The sequence below is a fragment of the Drosophila miranda genome, chromosome 4, assembly GCF_003369915.1.
Source record: "Drosophila miranda strain MSH22 chromosome 4, D.miranda_PacBio2.1, whole genome shotgun sequence".
Taxonomy (NCBI): domain Eukaryota; kingdom Metazoa; phylum Arthropoda; class Insecta; order Diptera; family Drosophilidae; genus Drosophila; species Drosophila miranda.
In genome coordinates this window covers 28,176,803-28,198,993 of record NC_046677.1, presented here as the reverse complement: position 1 = coordinate 28,198,993, position 22,191 = coordinate 28,176,803, and the positions used below count along the sequence as shown (strand labels likewise).

Below are 22,191 nucleotides of genomic sequence, written 5' to 3'. Positions count from 1 at the left end.
ACGCATAAGGTCACACTGAAATAGCCCAAACATGTGCTTGATTTTTGAATTTATTTTTTTATTGGAAACTTTGTACGTATGGTTTTCTTAACCATTAGCTTAAACCTAGACTAACAGCCTTTCAATCTCTTGCTGAATGGACGTGATCTGCGACTTCAGCTGGCTGCCCTCGTTGGTGGTCACCGAGCAGGCGACGATGGGTCGGGAGACGCCACAGGCGCGGCCCAGTGCCTGCTTGGAGCGCACAAACACATACGGCACGTTCTTGTCCTCGCACAGCAGTGGCAAGTGGAGCAGAATCTCGATGGGCTCCGTGTCGCCGGCCAGTACCACGATGTCGGCCAGACCGCGGTTCAGCGTCTTGGTGGCCTCGTTGGCGCCCTTGCGCAGTTGGTTGTAGTTAAGGGCCTGCTGCAGCAGATTCATTATCTTGGCCGTCAGTTGGGCATCCGCCAAGGGGAATGCTTTCGGGTTGACTTCCTCGGTCTGTAGGGGGTGGTGAAATGTTAATTTCCAGTTGACCAATTTGTGGATTGAACATTCTTACCATTTTGATGTTTTAGTTGCTCTTGGTTGGAATATAATCAAAATTAAAAGCTACCTCTCGGCTCGTTGCTTCACTGAGGCTGCAAATGGCGGCGGCGACAATACAAATAATAAAACCACGTGCACGTGGTTAGTACGATACCCTTGAAATATACCAAAATATACCGTCTCAATTTGAAAATATACCGTGAATATACTGACGATTTATCCAAGTTCCATCATCCATATTCCTCGTTTTTGATATTCAGTGGAGTATTACTAGCTAGATAGAACCTTCAGCCCTGCCCACATAATTTTATCTTATTAATTAATACATTATCTACTCGATAGGCTTAATTTTAACACTTGCTTTTATTGGATTTCTGTATAACAGTAAAAATTAAATTTAATAGATTGATAATATTGGCTAAATGTAGAATTATATACCGATATACCGTAAATATACCGTAGTTTCAATTTGACACGGTAACTACACATTTGCTACATAATTCAAGACACGCCGTTTTTGCCTGTTGTCCAAACGTTTCCATAGCCCATTCTTTATTACGACTCATTTTTTCGTTGCCGACCCTCGGAAATATAGGAATGGCAGCGATAATAAAAATATGTACATAATAAACACGTGCATAGAATAAAATATTACACACGACCGTCAGAAATATATATAAAAAAAACCGGCTCATTTTCAAATATACTGATGAAAAATCGATCTTAGCCCATTTTACCCCCCTCTATTTAAACATATGAGCGCGGAAAATATAATCCAAGCAGATCTTGATTTTCTTGCCCTCGATGATGCTTTTATGATTTTCTCGATGCGAGCGAAGCAACTTACTGGAATATTGCACTGTTCAGTTGGGAATATATTTACTCTTTACTTAGGAAACAAAAAACATTGTGACCGAACACGGTAACACGCAATTGCAATGTTTCAGCATTTAAATTAACGGGATCGCGGGGAACACAAAGAAACACGGAAAATACCAATAGAGATTATTTAGTATAAACTTGCTATTGAACTAATAATTTTCATCAGCAAGCATGCAACTTAATTTTGCATAGCTTTTTTCGAAATTTAAATTTATTTAAATTGGACAGCATAGCCGGTAAATAATTGGATAGCAGAGTTGCACTACCGATATTTTTCGATTTTCCCCCTATTGTCATTTACGGTATATTATACCTGTTCGGTATATTTTGACGTCGAAATTTCGATAAGGTTATATTTACGGTATATTGGTACATTATCAATTTAAATAAACTATTAATTTAAATTTAAATAAAATAACTTAAATTGCATTTATTGGGACTGATTTTTCATCGCAACAATATTAGTATCACATCAATTTCCCCACATTGCATACCTCTTACGTTGCATTTCATAAACACTTACGTTTCATTCCGTAGAGGGCGTATGGGCCGCCAGCAACATTAATCGAGAAGTGTCCCGCAACATGGCACGGAAATAGCAACATACCCTAAGGAAAAGGATATTATAGAATTGGGGAAATGTTTGTCCCCCAATAAATGCTTCATTGAATGCAGAATTTATTCAAACTCTGTTTTACAGCTACCTTTACGAAATTGAGCTTTTTATGTCTGCTATCAGAGACCAAGAATGGGTATCGGGATCGAGATATATATATATTCACAAGATATATTATATGCATCAATAGTTCTAGAACATTTCAATCTAAGAAACAGTCAGTAGTAATGTTTCAAATCAGCTTGTAAATTGAAATTGTAACATAATTTAATTATTTAAAAGAGTATACAAAGGTCTACTCTGTTTTACAGTTTTACAAGCAACAATGACGTAACATCCCATGAAAACTTACGTTTCATTCCGTAACACTTACGTTTTATGCTTTGACCTTTTTTGTTTAAACATAATTTTTGACACAATCTAATAAAAAACAGCCCTTAAAATTAATGAATATCGTAGAAAATTAATTCATCAATCGGCTTAAATTACATGATCAGGGCTGAGCGCCCTAGCTAGCTAGTAATATCCAACCGAATATCAAAATCGACGAATATGATGTAGTATGAGGGTCACACCGTATATTTCATCGACGGTCACACTGCCACTGAGTAAGTCACAGTAAACAAAGTCGGCCCCAAAGTCGCCCCAATTTTTGAACTGCGTGGTTGTGCGCGCGTCGTAAACAGATTAAACTTTAAATAAGTACAATTTTGGATAACGTATTTCTTTGGAGAGCCAGGCCGAGAGAGCATAAAGAGAGTGAAAAAGAAAAAACAATCGGTTCGGCGGCAATACGGGTATTTTTAATCTAAGCTAAAAACGAAAAAAAAGTAAAATATACGGGTAGAGCCGAGTGCTTAAAATCGGGAAATTAATTTAATGCAATATTTCTAAATGTGTTTATAAATCGCTGGCAACGTAGTAACTAATTGCAAAAAGGTAAATTCCATTTCCCTCTAAGCAGACGAGCAAAATTAAACAAAAGCAGAAAGGAAATGAATGTGTAAAAAAAATCGATTGGATAATCTGTGTACGTGTACGGCTGTGTTGGTGAGTGGTGTGTGTGACTGCCTTCTGTGTATATGCGTGTGCGTTTGTTTAAACTCGAGCGACTGGCGAAAAATTTAGCACAATGTGCAATAAAAGGCAATTTACCTAATTTAAAGTATGCACGAATATGCCACAGCAAAGATGTAAAATATTCAACCAGAAGCGCAGACACACAGACGCATACACAGCAACAGCGTGACACTCGGTGTTTGCCAGTGTGAGTGTGTTCGAGTGAGTTAGTGAGTGAGTGCGAGTGAGTAGGCACTACCTATGCCCTGCCCAGCCATCAGCTGTTTGACACTTGACACGATCGTGGTTACTCTCCCCGTCCCTCTCCCTCTCTCCACACAACTCGTGTGCGTACAAAGCCACAGAAAGTGCCCACATTGCGGTAGAAGAAAATTAAAGAGAACTCACAGACTGAAAACAAAGTGCAAAAACAGTGAAACAGAAAGCAGAAGAAAACATGGCGAACATACTCTCTAGAATCCAAAAAACGCAACTGTTTCTCTCTCTGTCTCTCTTGCAAATCAGATGCTAATTTTTGCCCTCTTCTCTCTCTTCTCTTCTTTGCAGCATCTCCCCATCTCTCTCATACATATACAAATCGCGCGACTAGGAATTTATCTAAAGTGTAAACCAAATGCTAATCTAAGCTGCTAATCTAAGTGAAAACTAAGTGTAGGAACCAATACGAGAATTTAAACGCGTCTAAAACTGAAACTCTAGCAAACCAACAAACAAGAGACAAACAAACGTTTGTCAAGCAAAGTAACGCGCGCGACAAAACAGCAACGCAACGAGCATTTCCTCTCCTCTCCGTGGTCCCTTAGGTCGGCAAAATAGCTAAGTCCATTTTGCAATTCTTAAAAAAGAAGAAATCCCATCATAGTTCGACATCGGGCGAGGGCAAGCTACAGCAGCAGTCCAGCTACGAGGAGGAGGGCGTCGGCGGTGGAGGAGGACCGGAGCAGGCGGCTAGCAGCAGCAGCTCGGCTGGGCCAGGAGGAGCAGTAGGAGGAGGCGCCGCCGCCGCAAGCCAAAAGACAACGCCCCCAACGGCAGCAGCAGCATCCGAAGGAGGAGCGGCAGCAGCGACCACGACAGACGGAGCAACAGCAAAACCAGGAGCCGCCAGTGAGGAACAGCCACAGGTATCTGCCAGCGCCACGTTTCGCCTTTCATCGCTCACGGGTACAATCTCGAAGATGGGAAACAACGCGACCACGTCCAACAAGAAGGTGGATGCCGCCGAGACGGTCAAGGAGTTCCTCGAGCAGGCCAAGGAGGAGTTTGAGGACAAGTGGCGCCGCAACCCCACCAATACCGCTGCCCTCGACGACTTCGAGCGGATCAAGACGCTCGGGACGGGCTCCTTTGGCCGCGTGATGATCGTCCAGCACAAGCCCACGAAAGACTACTATGCCATGAAGATCCTCGACAAGCAGAAGGTCGTCAAGCTGAAGCAGGTGGAGCACACGCTAAACGAGAAGCGCATCCTGCAGGCCATCCAGTTCCCCTTCCTCGTCTCGCTGCGCTACCACTTCAAGGACAACTCCAACCTCTACATGGTCCTCGAGTACGTGCCCGGCGGCGAGATGTTCTCCCACCTGCGGAAGGTGGGCCGCTTCTCGGAGCCCCACTCGCGCTTCTACGCGGCGCAGATCGTGCTGGCCTTCGAGTATCTGCACTACCTGGACCTCATCTACCGGGACCTCAAGCCCGAGAATCTGCTGATCGACTCGCAGGGGTACCTCAAGGTCACGGACTTTGGGTTCGCCAAGCGCGTCAAGGGCCGCACCTGGACGCTCTGCGGCACGCCCGAGTATCTGGCGCCGGAGATCATCCTGTCGAAGGGCTACAACAAGGCCGTCGACTGGTGGGCGCTCGGCGTCCTCGTCTACGAGATGGCCGCCGGCTATCCGCCCTTCTTCGCGGACCAGCCCATTCAGATCTACGAGAAGATCGTCTCGGGCAAGGTGCGCTTCCCCTCGCACTTTGGGTCCGACCTGAAGGACCTGCTGCGCAACCTCCTGCAGGTTGACCTGACCAAACGCTATGGCAATCTGAAGGCGGGCGTCAATGATATTAAGAACCAGAAGTGGTTCGCCTCCACCGACTGGATTGCGATCTTCCAAAAGAAAATCGAGGCCCCCTTCATACCCCGGTGTAAGGGGCCCGGCGACACAAGCAATTTCGACGACTACGAGGAGGAGGCACTGCGGATCTCCAGCACCGAGAAGTGCGCCAAGGAATTTGCTGAATTCTAGATCAAGTTTTCCACCTCCACTCCACCCATATTTTTGCAACCGCCACAACAACAACAACAACAGCAGCAGCAAAAACAACAATTGCAACAACAGCAGGACAAATCAGATCCGGTGGACTTGCCTCCTGCTCCTGGAGTTGCTGTTGCGGCCTAGCGGACCCTGTCCTCATAGCCGTAGCCGCCGTCGTTGTCGTCGTCGTCGTCGTCGTCGTCTTGTCTATATGTCTACTTCTACTTGCAACTGCAACTGCAACTGCAACAACAACAACAACAACAAAAACAACTACTAACTACATCTACTTCGTCTACATGTACGTCTGGACATATGGTGTATCTATATCTATGTCTATATCAATCCACATGCCACGTATCTATCCACACAACACAACACAACAAGAACACAAACGTCTCTGTCTACTCCACAATGGATTTTCCACTACAATTTTCATAAATGTGAGTACACGGCCAATTTCTATAAACCATAGACTCGTAGGCTCGATGAGCAGCTGAACAGAACCTTTCGATCCGACTGATATCAGTTGTAGGGAAAGAACTTGAGGAAGAAGAAAAATCCCCGTACATACATATCTATGTATGTTGTATATTGAGTATATGATTCACAGATGAACGAACTTCTTTAAGAATTTCTTGGGGAAAGAACTTTGGAGATAGTAAACAGAAGAACCCACCATTGTATGATTCACAGATGAAAGACCTCCCTCAGGAATAAAGAAATATGAATAAGAATAATGTCGGAAGAACGCCAAGACTCAAGATTCAAGATATGCAAGATTTCGCTAATATGCTTAACCCCAACCCAATAATGAATAATATTTGTATAATTTCCATTATATTTAACAGATTTCTAACTTTATTAATCGGTTACTAATCCCCTGAGCCTGCCATATTTTTACAAGCACTGTGATATATAGTATATTCTGTTCTTTATACCATATTTTATGCATCATTTCATACGCCTACAACAACTCTGTATATATTGCCTGCTTTGAGGTTTCCTTCAATGGATAACCTTTTTGCTTTTAACCTATATTTCTTACTCTCCATTTAAACACATCTTTTCTCCATTTATATCTGTACCTATTTATTGTTTCATTGTACAAATCTATATTTTTATCCTTGATTTATTATTTCCACACTGCTTCATTCATACTCGTATATGCTCTAATGTTAATCTATTGTTTCTATTATTAAGCATGACTCCCGTTCCCATTCCACTCACTTTTCCACACATATTGCATAATTGAATGTTAATCTATTGACTATAAATAATACTGTATTAACCTTTTTTTCGTAATGGGGTTTCATTTGAGCAAGCCCAAGGGTAATTCTCCTCTCCCCATTTTTCTGTTCTTTTTTTTTTTTGCTGGCTGCCTGTTTGTTGTGTGACTTTTTCCGCATGTGATTGATGGGACGGACGAGCATCAGTCTGATTGATTGATTGCTTTGCTCTCAGTTAAAGTGCGTTGTAGAGAGTTTCCCAGAGGCATTCCTCAGACATTTGTTTGTTGTTTGCACAAAACATGGATCGACATGGAATATGTACTTTTTTTATTAGATTCCCTGGAACTTGTACTGTATAAGTATTCCGTGGATGACTCGTCTCTCGTTGGGGTACATACGATGTGTACATGCCCCCCGATCTACATACGTGATGTATTCCACATTTTTCTTAGTATTCCTATTTCCTGGCAGCCACAGATAAAGATACGTACCATTAGGGCTAGTAACAGCTCTACAAGGGCTATACGTCATTCAAAAGAGGGTCTTATCCTCTGGAATGACAAACAGCCGACAGAATACTGATAACTGATAATTGTATTTCTTTTTTTTTGACATGGAATGCACTCGCAATGATGGGAAACACCTCTATTTATGTCTTTCTTTGTTTCTAATTTATTTTATTTTATTCCTGGGAAAGTTTTAGCAAATTACTCTTGTATTCTTCTAGGGAATATCCACAATTGACCCATTTCTAGGGGTATACACTCGGAAGGCAGAAACCAGAAACCGAAAACTTTGAACATGAAATATTATGAATACTTTTTCATTTGTCGACTTTTGCGTGCCCGCTGGCCATTAAATATGGAAACTACTGTTCTTTCTGCTCGTAATTAATAAATTACAATATTTTATGTCCCCCCAATATTTCAAGAGCAAAAAATGCGTGCAAATGCCGCATAAAATGCGTTGGGAATTTTCTGTGAAAAAGTGAGAAAAACTTTGAAATTCTTGAAAGATCAAAATATTGACTGACCATGACCTTTGGCTGACCTTTAGCCAAGCCTCACACAAAACGTATCTGCCATCCCAGCCGATCCCCTCCCTCCCCTCCATGTGTGTTCTCTAGCGCTTTCGCTTTATTTATACCCTGTACGAATCGTGCATTTCCATGTGACATTTGTGTCTCGTCTACGAATTTTATTGGCACCAATTATACAATAATTGATGTTTGCTTTTGTTGCTCTTTTCTGTCGCGTAAAGTCGCTCTCTGCTAAAGCCGACCGACGCGTCGACCGAGGACCGACGGCCATCAATCATTTGTTTTGGGCCAAGTCAATTACGATTTCGTTCGTAGTCATGGGTACTAAGCACCAGTGTTTGGGCATTAGGCATTTGGGCATTAGCCTTACTTATTTACCTTAAACGAAATCTATTTCATGGATTTTCTGATTGTTTATCAATGCGGAGAGAGCGTGGAGACTCGAAAAGGGGGGGCCCTAGGGTGAGTGGGAGGCCTGCCACTAGACTAGACATGAGTATACCCTTTCCTCTATTTAGGAATTATATGCCTATGTTTCGAGTAGACATTTCTCTTATTTTTGAGATTTTAATGGTACTATTCTCAAGTAGATTCGTTCTTCTTCGGCTGATTATCTCATTGGTTGTGCTGTTTATTTGGAGCACAACATCGTTCGGTGCCAAAGTTCAGGTCACAGTTGGATGTCGCGGCGGCCCCAAAACTTGTTCTGAGACTTTGTTTGCTGCAGACACGCACACGCTCAGAGACTCGATTTGCTCCAATAAGCAGCAGCAGCGCCTAGACCGTAAGCCGAAGCCGAAGCCAAAGCCAAGTAAAGCAGCTCTGGCTCCACGACACGACAACGACAGCAAGAATGCAGCTGGCAACGCCATCGTTTGTGAATCTGACGACGTTGTCTGGCCAATTTCGGGCTGCGAGCACAGCAGGGGGGCTGCGGGGGGATCTCAGCCTTGTAACAGTGCCCTCAAAACCGGGGGTTTGCCAACACGCACGCGCCACAACCCAAGAAAACGCTGGCGAAGAGCAGACAATGCTCGCAATTAAAGGAAGGAAGGAAGGAGGCAGCCGGAGAAAAGCAAAGAAAACAATTATGGAAACGAGCTCTCGAGAGTTTCCCAAGTATTCAATAAGACAAATGTTTTATCTGGCTCTCCAGTTTCCCATCGCTCAGCAGCTCTAGGGTTAACATAGATTTTCACTACCCAGGAAAAAACTTGGGCAACGAGTCGTATGAGCAATGCAAATCAGAAGAGAGACGGGAACAGATGAAAGAGAGTCAAATTTTATTTTATTTTTGTTTTCTCATACGCATCGAGAATAAATTAAATGTGAATTTTGTTGTCTGTTTTTGTTAACTTTTTCGTTGAGTTTTTTGATGGTTTTTTTTTTTTTTTTTGGTTTTTGCAAACGGGCTTTCGCATCAGCCCTCCCGTCTCTACCTCTCTGAAAACGTTAGGGGAGTGGCGGGCGGCATTCAGCGAATGCAGGCATTCAAATTGAGACAACATTCAGTCAGACAGAGCCCAGATCCCCAGCCAGAGATCCACAGAGCGGGGCGACAGAGGCGGGGCGTGGGGCACCACCGGCAAAACGAAGGCAAACTGCGAGCAAAATCATTTAAATATAACGCTAACGCACACACACACACACACACACACGTCGCATCGTCCGTCTCGCTGTTTCTCGGCTTCGACTCGTCACCCGACCGTACGCCCTCCCCGTCCCTCTCTCTCGAGTGGTGTTTTTTTTGTTTTTGTGCTCGTTTTAATAGTCTTTTTGTTTCATTTGTGCAATTATTTTCGTCGTTTTTGCTTTCGAATTGTAGTCGCTGTTTATTTACTTATTTTCGCTTCTCGCTCCACAGTTTTCGCCCCGGTTCTCGTAGCCATTGAAAGATGGAAGGTCGGGGTATACGGGTTTACAGTGTATCTCTGAGGGGAAGCTCGTTTGAGAACCCTTTGCCCGAGAGTAGAGAGTATCGAAAGGTCTAGTACTTCACAGTTCCTTCCCCATTCGTTGCGGAGTGTGTGTATCTGTGAGATACAAACGTCCCCATAGTCGGGTTCTGTTGCTTTTGCTGTCTGTCTGTCGCAGCGACATCCAATGGCCAGCAGGCAATTTTCATTCAGAATTTATGAGCAAATAAAATAGAATTGAACATGGAAAAACAGTGCCACAATGAAAATTGAAATATTCTCTTTTATTTTCTGTTTACGTGTGGCGTTATTTATGGGCAGGTATATGCTATAGATTTCACTGTACAAAATATACATACATATATCGTATATGAACTGGAAGGAGTAGAAACAGGAGATACAAATGAATGACGACTACCCGTTACGATATTGAAAGCGACTTTGCTATCGAATTTCTGGGAAATTTCTGAGACAAAAATTCATTCATTTCATTATAATCGGAACACTTTTGCCTTCTATTTAATGGACATTCGATTTCTCGAACACTTTTCTGAGCGCTACGCTGATAAGGAGTTGGCTGGAAAACAAATAGTGGACATCCATCGAGTGTGGGCCCCCGAAGGGGAAGGGGGCGCCTTATCAGTAGATAATTAGAAAAAAGAAAAAACAAAACCCATTGACGCCACTTGTCATGCTATAAGGAGTATGTGGTGGGAGGGGGGCCGGGGGCTGCTCCTTGAAAACTAAAACAGAACTTGGGAGGCAACACAGAAAAACAACAAAACAGAAGAGAACGGAACGGAACAGCTGGCGATAAGAAAGAAGAGGTGCAAGATGATTGGAAGAAGGGGGGGGGGGGGGGGGGGTAGGGGCAGTGGCAGTGGGGCATAAGGGCAGAATGGCAGAAGGGGCTCGAGAGCGTAGCAACAAACAAAGGCAGTTATTAGATTCATTTATGCAGCTCCCAGTCCTTCCCCCCCCCTGCCACTAGTTTTTCTTCTAGCCTCTCTCTCTCTCTCTGGTGGGGTCTCTCAGAGGTTCTCGTTTCCCCTTGTGCCACTAGTTTTTCTTCTAGCCTCTCTCTCTCTCTCTGGTGGGGTCTCTCAGAGGTTCTCGTTTCCCCTTGTGTATCACCCCTTCATTGTCTTTTGTTTGGTTTTTAATTTGTTTTGTTGGCTCGGAGTGGGTGAGTGTGGAAAATGGGTTAAGAGTATGCACATCTAACCCCTCCCCTCCCCACCCCTCCCCAGCCCCTTTTTATGGCATAGTTTTTCATGGTTACATCATCATCATCATCATCATTATTGTTATTATTATCGTCATTATTGTGATGTGGTGGTGCATTCATTATCATCATGTGTCCTGATAACAAAAGACAACAATAACAGTACTTTTTATTGGCCTCCTGCTTCCCTCCCCCTCCCCCTCCCTCTTTCTCTCTCTCTCTCCCTCTGTCCCTATGACGGCGAACATACAATTACAGTTATAGTCGTGCGTCTAATTGAATTTGATAAAAAAAAAGGAATGGAAGAAAGCCAAAGGAGAGAGGGGGGAATACAATTAGCGGGGGAGGAGGAGACAGCAACTCGCATCGGCCATCTCTCTCTTGCACAAATTCAATAAATTTGACATGTAATCAATAATACTTTTTGTTGCCAGAGAAAGGAACAGACAGAGAGGGAGAGAGAGAGAGAGAGACGGCAGAAAGAGACGGGGAACGTGGGACCAGGTGCCAGTCAGCAGAAAGGATGAATATTTCAAGGGTCGCACCATTGATACCTATTTGTGGGAAAACTGTCGCCAAAGGATGGTAGAAAAGTACCCATAAGCGAACGGATGGATACATTCCGGAGATGTTTGCAGTGAAATCTAGTCACAGCCCCCAATACACCCCTTTTGCAAAGGGTATAATAGAGGGAACATATTTTTGTTGCCTAGTCCGGCGGCCACCTAGTCTCTTCCTCCCCTCTCCACAAACACACGTAGCGTAATTATTGATTAATTATTCGTGTGTGTGTGTGTGGCGCTATAGAAATTACACTGCCAGATTGGGCAACGGGTAGGGGGTAGGGGCAAGGGACTGCCCTAATGGAATCATCAATCTTTCGAGAGTGACAAAAACACTCTACCCTGTAGGAGAGTGTAGATTGGAAGGGGGCACGCCCAATCATTTAGCTCGGTTTCTATTATAAGTTTTTTTCTGTCTCCCGATTTAATTGGGTTATTACGCATTCATGACGTCAGTCGCTTGACATTCTTCCACTTACGCATTTCTGATGATGCTCTTTTCGAATAAACAATTTGTTGAATGTCCTTGACCTATAGACCCCCCGCTGCGCGTTGGTCGTTCATTTGAGTTTTGAAGGTAATCGCACACTCAATCCCCAACCCCATCCCCATCTACGTCCCCCCCTCACCACATGACGTATGCGCAACATGTTTTTGCATATATCTCGCATACGCCATGTGGGTCGCTGCTGCTCGCTCGATGTAGAGTGAATTTTTATTCGTTGCTGCCAGCAGCAGATAAATGTAATTACTGTCTTATCATAAAAGCAGAGAGGGAGAGGAGGGAGAGAGCGAAAAAATAACAGAAATAATAATGCGATGAGGGAGAGAAATAAGAATGATGACGATGGATGAAGGCGCTTAAGCTTCTCAGCTGTGTGTTCATCCACATAGTCCATGGATTCCCTTACACCCTGTATGCCACCCACACACACACACACAGATGCCGCACTCCAACGCACACTCACGCAGTGGACTCCACTCCCTCCTCCTGGAATATTTCTTGTTGCTTCTGTAGTTGTTTCAAATTTTAATTTCATTTTATTGCAGCGCACAAATTGTGCGCCATGTCGCCGGCGGCGCTGTTGCGTGTAAGCCCCCATATACCAACCATCCATCCATTCGTCCCTCCGCTGCCTGCCCCTCTTGGGTCCATCAGTCCACCCATTATCCTCCTCAGTGGCTTCCTTAGCCAGTGTGCCCTGTGGCTGTGTGGGCGGCACGGCACGAGATGGAGGGCTGCTCGAAGACTCATCTCTCCGACAATTGAGAGATTTTCAGAATCTCAAAGCCCAGAAATGTGTTGTGTACACTTGAAGAGTGGTTTCGTGTTGAAATGAACTATGAACCCGCACCCGCACCCGCCACGGAATGGAGTACTCCTCGATCTGCCCTCGCGGGGGCTGTAGGTGTGGGTGCGTTTGTGTGTAATGTTAATTGGCTTCGTGCGCGCGCAAGACAACTCGAGTCTCCTGTCCTCCTGTCCTTAAAGCCTCGTGCCTGCTGCTGCTGCTGCCTGCGGGCACCACAGTTGACCCCAGACCCAACCCAATCCTGCCCCAAAGTGTGGGTCCTGGCCTGAGTCCTACTCTGTCTTGCCATGCCATGCCATGCCTTGCCTTGCCTTGCCTTGCCTTGCCCCTGGTCTTTAATTACTTTCGTAGTTAATTCTGTTACAACAAAAAGGGGGGCATGCGGTAGCAACAGCAACTACAACAATGACAATGTCATTGCAAAAATTGAAATTTGCTTTTAATTTGCGCTTCTCCGCTCTTGTCGCTTGGCCCCCCCTCAGTTTCTCCTCGTCTCTTGTTTCCGTTTCCTGTTCATTTTGTTTGACATTTTCTCTTTTTTGTTCTGCGGAAAACGAGAGAAAATATGAAATGGAAAACGTATTTTATGCATATAAAATTTCTTTAATTGATTTGCCTTGAGGGCCTCAATATCGATTTTCTCTTTTGCTTTTGCTTTTCTCTTGTGCGGTGTCATCCCCCAGTGCTGTGCCCCGTGCCCCATGCTCCTCCATCGTGTTGTCTGCGCTTTCGTTTGGCATGAAAATTGATTTGATTTCAAAGCCAAAAAGTTTATTGACATTAGATACGGCGCACCGCATCGCCCCAACTACGATTATTGCCCCAAAAAAGTTTTCCACACTTTGATTTACGAGCGAGAGTCGGTCGAGAGCTGCTCCATCGATGGATTCCCGATCCCCGATTCGAGGGTATGCTCTATGAGTATTGCTCTGGTTGGAACAGCATTTCTTGCGCTTGTTTTCGCCTTAAACAAAGTTGAAAGTTCAAAGAATGAGAGATGAATGTGAGAACAGAAGGCTGGGAACATTGCGAGCAGAGAAAAGGAGAGACGAGTAACAACAAAGCATCGCAAGCCGAAAGTGAATTGCAAATTGCAGATCTCTTTTCTGTTTTTACGTTTATTGAACCCTCAAACGAGAGAGGGGGAGGGAGGGGCGACAAGGGGCAATCGACTGATTGACCATCGGACAGAAGTCCGGAGAGGAAGCTGCTGCCAAAGTCAGTGAAGCGTAAGGGCAGATGGGAGGACGGATGGATTGATGGGAGGCCAGAAGGATGGGATGGGTGGGGAGGGGAGGGAAAGAGTTTGAATGGAATTTTTATTGAAGATACTTTTTTTTTTCTTGCAATTTCAAATCAATAAAAAATGTTGAATGGAAACTTTTCCACTTTTCTACTATTCTGATTCCTCCTGTCGTTGAGAGCTTCTCTGGTGACAAGTGTTTCCTCATTCCCTTGAATCCCCTTTCATTAGCTTTCCGTTTCACCATGTTCTTATCTGAGTCTCTGGCATGCCCTGAGATATGACACGTAGTATGCGATACGATACGATATGATATGCGTGGACTTAGACCCTGTCTCCGCCTTTGAGACAGAGTTAAGCAGCTGGCGATGACAGCAGGCGGTGGGTGGCAGGGAGCTGGGAGGCTCCACAGACATTTGACATGGTCTAACTGTCTTCTGGCACTTCTACCTCTCTTTCTCTCCCTTGTGAATTTTATAAAAGGCCAAACGAATGAAAAGTTGGAGAGAGAAGAGGCACTGGACACAGCAGGTGCTCGCTTCGCTCAGGTTCTCCCTCCCCCTGTCACCCTGGGGTTGGGCCTGGGCCTCCTCCTGAATATTTGATGGGTACACGGCACAAACTGCATTTTAAAAATTGTTTAATTACCGACCAGGGGAAACCACTCGCCTGCCGACTGACTCCTTGACAAACGGACAAATAAACGGAGGGAATGACGGACTGACTGACTGACTGAAGGGGATTAAGTGTTTAAAGCGAATATAAAAGTATGGCCTATAAGTAAATGGAATAAAATCGTGTGTCGTATGTCATTTGCATGCCTGAGTGAGTGGGTGGGTGGGTGCGGGGCGGCTCCTCGTTTGCGGTTATCGATGTTTTCTGTATAAATTATATAACCTACCAAAATATATACATATGTATTTATTTATTTTTTGTGGAAATCTCCGGGTAACCTGAAGGGTAGGGTGTGTCCCACTGCATTCGCAGCTTTTATTGGGGTTTTTTTCGATCAAAAAGTGCACTTTTCGAGGAGAAGAAACATCTGCTTGAACAATCAACTCATTTTCATCATATTTTCCCCCCTCCCTGTACATATATATGTATATGTTTCATTTATAGATCGTGTATGTATATCTAAAGATATTTTCAGTCTTGTCCACTCTCAGTGCCAGTGGCAGTGCCAGTGCCAGTGGTCCTCTGGCTTTTTGTTGATTTATTGAAATGTTTTTCGTCTTGAATTTTGGCAGGCCTTGGGGGGTTGGAGGAGATGAGGGAAAGAATGAATATCTTTTTCTTATGTATATAAATTAATTTATTTCATATGATTTAAGTATCCGTTGTTTTTTGTTGGAAATATCTTGTGAATATATTTTATATGTAGTATTTGGATTGTTCTCTTTGTCATTGCCTGTAGGTCAAATATGTTGCCAGACATGGAAGCCACTATTCCTACTATTCCTGCCTCTGAAACGACGTTTCTTTATGTGAGATTCCCATAAAAGCCAAAGACCCAAAGAAGCAAACGTGAGGAAGTACCTTCCACCTTTGTAAAGTCTCTTTGGTCTCTGAAAAAACTCTTTTTGTCTTGTCTTGTGGGTGGCTGTGTGAAGGGCCAGTCACTTCAAGGCCACTCTCTGTTCGATCTCTGGACAAGTGAAAGTCTGTGCTTTTGGCCTCACGTAATGCCTCCTCCCATTAGCCATTAGCCAGCAGTCCATTAGCCCTCCCTTAAGCCCATAATTTGTACTTTTTGTTGGCTTTATGTAATGCGAGACAAGAGCCAGAGACAAGAGCCCGAGCCAGAGACAAAGCCAGAGATCTCTTGCAAATTCAATGCCACAACTCCGCAGACAGAGGGATACTCGAGAGTGACGACTGTTTGTAATGCTATATATTGCAGCTCTCCAATTTCAGATATTTGTTTGTTTGTATCTATTGTATACAAAATGTATCTGTACCTGTATCTTTATGGCTACACCTTTGCGTGGGTGCAGCGACACGAGGTGGCTGGGGAGTCAGTGACGCTTTTTGTTTCAGCGATAAAATGCCGCCTGAAAATACAACCAACTTTTTTTTATCTTGTTATTCTTTTTGTTTTATATCTGCAAAAGTGTGAGTGTGTGTATCTGTAGCTGTATCTGTGGCTGTATTTTGTGCAAGAGATTTAATATAGCACGCTGCTGTGGCTCGCTTACGTCATAAGCTGCTGCTCCACTGCCACAGAAAGAGAGAGAGAGAGAGGGGGGGGGGAGGTGGGGGAGCATGTGCTGGAGAGGGCTGATAAGGCGAAAAATCTATAAGCCTTTTTACATGCCAATATGCTTGCAGCAGCAGCAACAGACATAAAGGGGAACATCCTTATGGAAGAGTCCTTCCTTCCACCTTCCTCCAATGGGATCTATGCCCCTGAAGTGCGGAGGCGGGCGGAGGGAGCAACCCAGTCGGATTGATCCCATGAATAGCTTACAAGAATGCCATTTTCTGGAAGAAAAACCTAAAAACGAATGTAAATTCTGTTGAAAACCATTTCCACACCCACGCTTTTACTTGCATGATTTTTCCGTTCTATTAACTTTGAAGCCCCCTACCCTGACGACCTTGACACAGGTCTTCACGTGCCCAAAAATAGCAGGGAAATAGCAGAGATAAAAACTAATAATAGACTCAAAAGTCATGAACTCTAAGAGTCTGAGATTCGGTGATTAGTTTTTGTGAGTGATTCGCTTCGATTCGATTCGAGTCGATGCGAGCTGTGAATTTGAATATGTGAATATTTGAATATTTGAATATGATACGAGTCTGCGGCTAGCGGAGGAGGTCAAGAAACCCGAGTAGGAAGTAGATATTTGAAACGAGACCTCAGTGAAGGCTGATCGGTGATCGGTTCGGATCGGAAGAAGTAGCCGCTGCAGAACGAGAGATTGCAAATTATGCAAATGAACCAATTTTTTGTTTTAAAACTAATTAATTGTATCTTTCAGCATAAGCAACACAAAACTACAAAAACTACAAACTACAAACTTCAAGCTACAAACTACAAAGAACTACAATCTACAATCTACAGGTGGGACAGTGTAAAAGTAGCGCTGCTCTTCCTCCTCGAAGCCAAACCTCAGCCGAAGCAGCCTTTTTGTCTAGAGACCAGCCAGCCAGAGAGGGCCAGAAGCGGGACAGGATAACAGGATGAACGGAAGGGAAAGGAAACAGAAAGGAAAAGGAATGGAATGAATGCCCAAATGGAATAGAAGCCCAAATAGAGTTATAGAAATAGCAATGGAAACAATTAAAATGACTTACATATAGATATTCATTCATACATACATACATATAGCGTATATAACCACGAGACTACAGATATTTAGTTGTAACGTAGTTTAGTCTTATAACCGAAGAAGAAGAAGAAGAGGAAGATGAAGATGAAGATGAAGAAGAATCGAGAAGAAAACACAGAGAAAGCAGAAAACAAAGGAGAACAAACAAACAAAGAAACAAAGAGGAAATCCAGGAGAAAAATCATCATCCCAAAACAAGGGCTAAAGAATTTCATATTTCATCACGATGAACCCCCGTTCCATAGATCCATCCGTCGATTAATCGTTCAATCAATCGATTTATCGATCATTCGGTCAGTCAGTCACCACCACAACAACAACAACAACTTCAGAGTAAAAAAACGCTTTAATAATTTTTAAATTAAATACAAAAGGTTAAATTTAACACACAAAAAAATTATGGCGCACTCAGTGTGCTTGAAAAAAAAAAGAAGAAAGAAGGAAAGAGAATAATGAGAAAAAGCAGAGGCAGCAAGCAAATCATATGATTAATAAAAAGTGTAATATTTATATAAAGAAAATAATTACGAGGAATAATACGAGCGCTACGAGAGAGCGAGAACAAGTCTCCCCCTGACAGAAGACACAGAAGGGAACCCGGGAGACAGGCAGTCGGTCAAGTGATTAGTGAGTGAAATCGATATTCAGTGTTGCGCAACGACAGACAGTGTTGGTCAGCGCCTCGACCTTATTACGCCCCGCGCGCCCCGCTTGCGTTCATGTGTGTGTAGCTCTCGATATGTGTGTGTAGGTCTCGTGCAGACATGTCTCTAGATATTTATATATATATAATACATGCATACCCCCATAAATACATACATACATGGATATAAGTGTTGTACAATCAGCGACGACGTGCAACAAACCCCTGTCCCTCCCCCCAGTAGAACACATCACGACCATGTGTGACAGTGGCACCTAAAAGTAAGCACACTAGCCCATCATCGCGAACCCATGAATAGATATCCATCCAACATGCAAAATGCCAACATCCGCCATCCACAACTCGCAAAAGGAACCACACCAACAACAACTACTCGGATTCTAAAATAATAAATATAAAAAAGAAGAAGATTACAAACCATTGAAAACGCAGCAAGAAATATATAAGTATATACGATTAAAACAACAACAAAAATAAAATCTTAATGTTTAATATTTAAGCCACGTAAAACAAAAACAAAAAACTGAAAAACATTTGTGTGTAAAAAATCGTAAAAAACTTAGCATTAAAAAAAAAACCAATTGAAGTCGAAGGCGAAAGCAGGCAAAAATGTCGAAAGATTGAAGCAAAAGCAAAGTAAAAGCGCAAGAGAAAAGCCAACTAAATATAGAGAAGCAAAACGGGGAGGAAACGGAAGTACAGTCATGCCAAAGGGTAGCTGTCGATTGGATTATATTTATTATCGTTTCGTTATGTGCAAAAAGGAGAACGAAGAAAGAAGAGATTTCTATTAGGCAGAAAGATTCTTTTATCAAAAATTCTCCACCCTGTTATTATTTATTTCTTTACAAATGAAGACTTTATTCAATTACGTTTTGATGTTGTTGTTGTTGTGAGAAAGAGATGTGCGATGTGAGATATGAGATATGTAGCGCAAGACAGAGACACAAGGAGACAGAGTCGTCAAGAGAATAAAAAGAATAAACATTAATTTATATACGCGTACATTTTATGTTTTCTACGATGATTATATACAAGTGCATATACATATTTGTTCAACTATAGTTGCGAGACAAAAGTCATAAATAGGCATACAAATTAAGCAGCTAAATTTAATGGTAACTACGAGTACATACGAGTAAAAATAAAACTAAAAACTAAATAGACACCGAAATCAATTGAGCAACCAGAAGAAGACTAGGAAGACCAGGAGGAAGAACAGGACGAAGAAGAAGAAAAAGGAGTTTCTAGCAGCCACGAAATGTTCACACATCACAATCACCCCTTTGATCATACATTGAGGTACTGGAAACACATATATTATATGATTGATCCTTTGATTTGGACTCCTTTCCTTCACACTGACACTGACACAGATACTGACACGGACACTGGCACTCACACATGTCCCGTACACCCACACGCATACATACATATATGGAAAATAGTCGTACGAGTATGGTAGTAGTCTGAGAATAACAATTTAATATTGAGAAATATATACTATATATATATATATATATATATATATATATACGAGAAACATATGTGCAGTCAGAAGAGAAAGAGAGAGAGGAAGAGGAAGTTGTGCAATTTTAGTTGTTATCTCTTTTTTGTTCTTGTGTGTTTTAGTCCTTTGTGTTGGTTTACTTTTTACGGCAACTGTAGCAGAGAGATCTGAAAAGAGCTTTACTATCTGACTAACTATCCGATTTGTATGATCTGTAGGCCCTACTATGCTCTATGCTGTTTGCTGTATGCTTTACTTTAATACGTATTAAACGGAATATTGTGCACTAATTTGTAATTTGTAATTGTATTTAATGATTAATAATTCTTTTTCGTTGTTGTTGGACCCTTTCCTTCCTCAGTCCAACAGTTTGTTCGATTAGTTTATTAACAGAAGAAAAAGAGAAGATTCTTTCGTTGTTTCCACATGTGTGTGCGTGCAGAATATTGATAAATATATATATATATATATGTATGTGTATGTATCCCTAAGAAGAGGAGGAAGCGAGGAGGAGCAGAAACGCAAACAAAATTCAAACAAATTATTTAATTTAGTTGATAACTTTAAGTTTATATAGCAAGTGCATATATAATATATATATATATTTAAAACCAAACAAAAAAGATCTGCAAAATCTTACAAAAAACAACAAAAAAAAACAACAACAACAACCAAACAAACCCATACAATAAAAACAAAAAAATTATATCTAAAACAAATTTGCGAAAAAGTAAAACAATTATAAGTAAAAAATACAAAAAAAAAACGATGGAGAGAGAGAAAACAACAAAAACACAAAAGAAAAAGAAAGGAAACAAAACAAACAAACAAAGAAAAAAAAACCAATAAAATGAATTTGAAATCCTTAAAAAATATATACACAAAATGTGGGCCTCCTTATTGATATCTGAAGTGGGGGGTGGGTGATGTTTTCTCTAAGATTTTCTCTAGAGGGTGGCCGGAAACGGATACGGATATGGAATGAAGAAGGAAGGGAATCGAGGGGAGGGGAGTGGAGCTCCTGCTGTCAGGACAGACACGGATCCTACGAAATGTGCGAACGGAATTTCATGGATGAAATTCTCGAGTAGAAAACATCTGCACTGGAAATTCCTTTCAAACGAAGGACACCTGCCACTGCCACTGCCACACGCCAGATGTCGGGATTTCGGGATGTCACACATGAGCGTGCATATAGTAATCCCATCATAGGAATAACGAATAAGTAAGTACATTAGAAAGTGTAAGCCATGTGTAAGTCTCGGGGTTCATTTGTTCTGCCAACCAAACGGAGATAATGTAATGTTTTTAGCCAAGAAAAAAGCATAAACACTTTCCTAATGAATTTTCCCACAGCTTTACGAATCTTGCAGCGATTCCCCATACACAGCTTATCCGTAATTATCTACGAATATAATATTCCGTTGGAGCCCGCCCCGCCCCTTCGATTCCAATCCATTAATAATCACAAAGCAATCATTTTTCCATTTTCTCAGACTGCTTTTCCATGCAGAACATGCCCCAAACACACATGCCACATGGTGTCCGTATCATTTGAAGTTCGTATTCCAAAAACTTTTGGTCGCCTGCCCCAAACACCGAAGAACTTTCCACCAAAAACAACTACGGAAACAACAGGAAAGCCGGCAAAGTGCAGAGAGGGAATATCGTAGGGAAGCACACAACAAAAAGGACTGCGGGACTGTCAAAAAGTTGTGCATAATTTTTTTTTGTTGGTTTGTTTCGTTTTTCTTTCGTTGTTCGTCTTCCGCTTTTCCGAACCATACGATAGGTACACCTTTTGACACACTTGCCGCTGGCTTTTCCTTTACACATTTCCACATGCCACACACACGAGTGAGCGACAGAGATGGCACGAGAGAAAAGCAGTTTTTATTTTGTGTTTCCTTGATTTTTCGGTGGGTCTCTGCAGACAAAAGTTGGCGTGTGTACATGCCATATAACACACACACACACAGACACCTAAAGGAGAGAAAAAAAACACCCGCTTTATATGCATATTTACTGTGCTATATATATATATACATATATAGCCAGTGTGTATATGGAATGTGAGGTTAGGGCATGGCAAGGAACGTACAGGAGACGTACTTACAGTCGTCCCGCATGTCTGAGGTTATTTATAGCAACACTTTTTCGGCCAACATTCACATTAGCTCCACTCTTGCGTTGGCTTTTCCATCCCGTCCCACACAATCCATCCATGCTGCTGCTGCTGCTGCTCCTTTCGCCCAGTTTGTCCTTAAGTTTAGGTCAGGATACGAGCGGACAGGAAAGGACATTGGGAGAGGGGCCGGGGACGGGGTCGGGTCGGGTTGGGTAGGAACAAACGCTAAGCAGCTTTATGATTTGTGTGTGTGTGTGTGGCGGCGCTTCTGTGTGCCGTGTGTTTTTGTGGTGCCTGGGGCAAGGGAATTTTCCTTTATGCAGTCAGAGAGAAACAGAGATAGAGAGAGAGAGAGGGAGAGGGAGAGACAGAGAGGCGGAAAATAATAATTCCAGCCATGGCCAAGTGAACAGTGAAGCCGGGCCTTTGTGTGCGGGACATCAAAGAGGAGTTTTCTCCATAAATAGATTACCCCCGCCCCCACCAAAAGGGGAGGGGGGCGCACTGGGGGAAATCCTATGAATAGTTGGCGGAAATTTATCATTAATTGTGTGGAATATTCAATGCAGAGAAAACCTTTATAGGTTTTTCATTTCTAACGTTTAAAAATGAATAGTTTTTGAAAGCAATCGAAGGAATACTTACGAGTAGTGTGCCCCCCGACA

At 42.7% G+C, this 22,191-nt stretch overlaps 2 protein-coding genes across 3 annotated transcripts; one reads left to right on the top strand and one right to left on the bottom strand.

The window, feature by feature from the left end:
- Positions 1-32: 32 nt before the first annotated feature.
- Positions 33-664, bottom strand: LOC108163004 (NHP2-like protein 1 homolog). Its single transcript, XM_017298027.2, has 2 exons — positions 548-664; positions 33-486 (listed from the first exon to the last, which is right to left on the bottom strand). Exons 1-2 carry the CDS (start codon positions 548-550, stop codon positions 106-108), a joined length of 384 nt encoding a protein of 127 aa, XP_017153516.1. The 5' UTR covers positions 551-664; the 3' UTR covers positions 33-105.
- Positions 665-2,652: 1,988 nt separating this feature from the next.
- LOC108163091 (cAMP-dependent protein kinase catalytic subunit 1) lies at positions 2,653-19,076 on the top strand. Of its 2 annotated transcripts, XR_001775627.2 has the most exons (3): positions 2,653-2,971; positions 3,659-5,804; positions 16,874-19,076. XR_001775627.2 is itself a non-coding variant. In XM_017298177.2 (2 exons), the coding sequence occupies exon 2, from the start codon at positions 4,291-4,293 to the stop codon at positions 5,350-5,352; it is 1,062 nt and encodes a 353-aa protein (XP_017153666.1). In that variant the 5' UTR covers positions 2,653-2,971; positions 3,659-4,290; the 3' UTR covers positions 5,353-5,805. The 2 variants fall into 2 exon arrangements, 1 of the variants encoding a protein (XP_017153666.1); XM_017298177.2 differs by lacking the exon at positions 16,874-19,076 and having other exon boundaries at positions 3,659-5,805.
- The last annotated feature ends 3,115 nt before the right edge of the window (positions 19,077-22,191 follow it).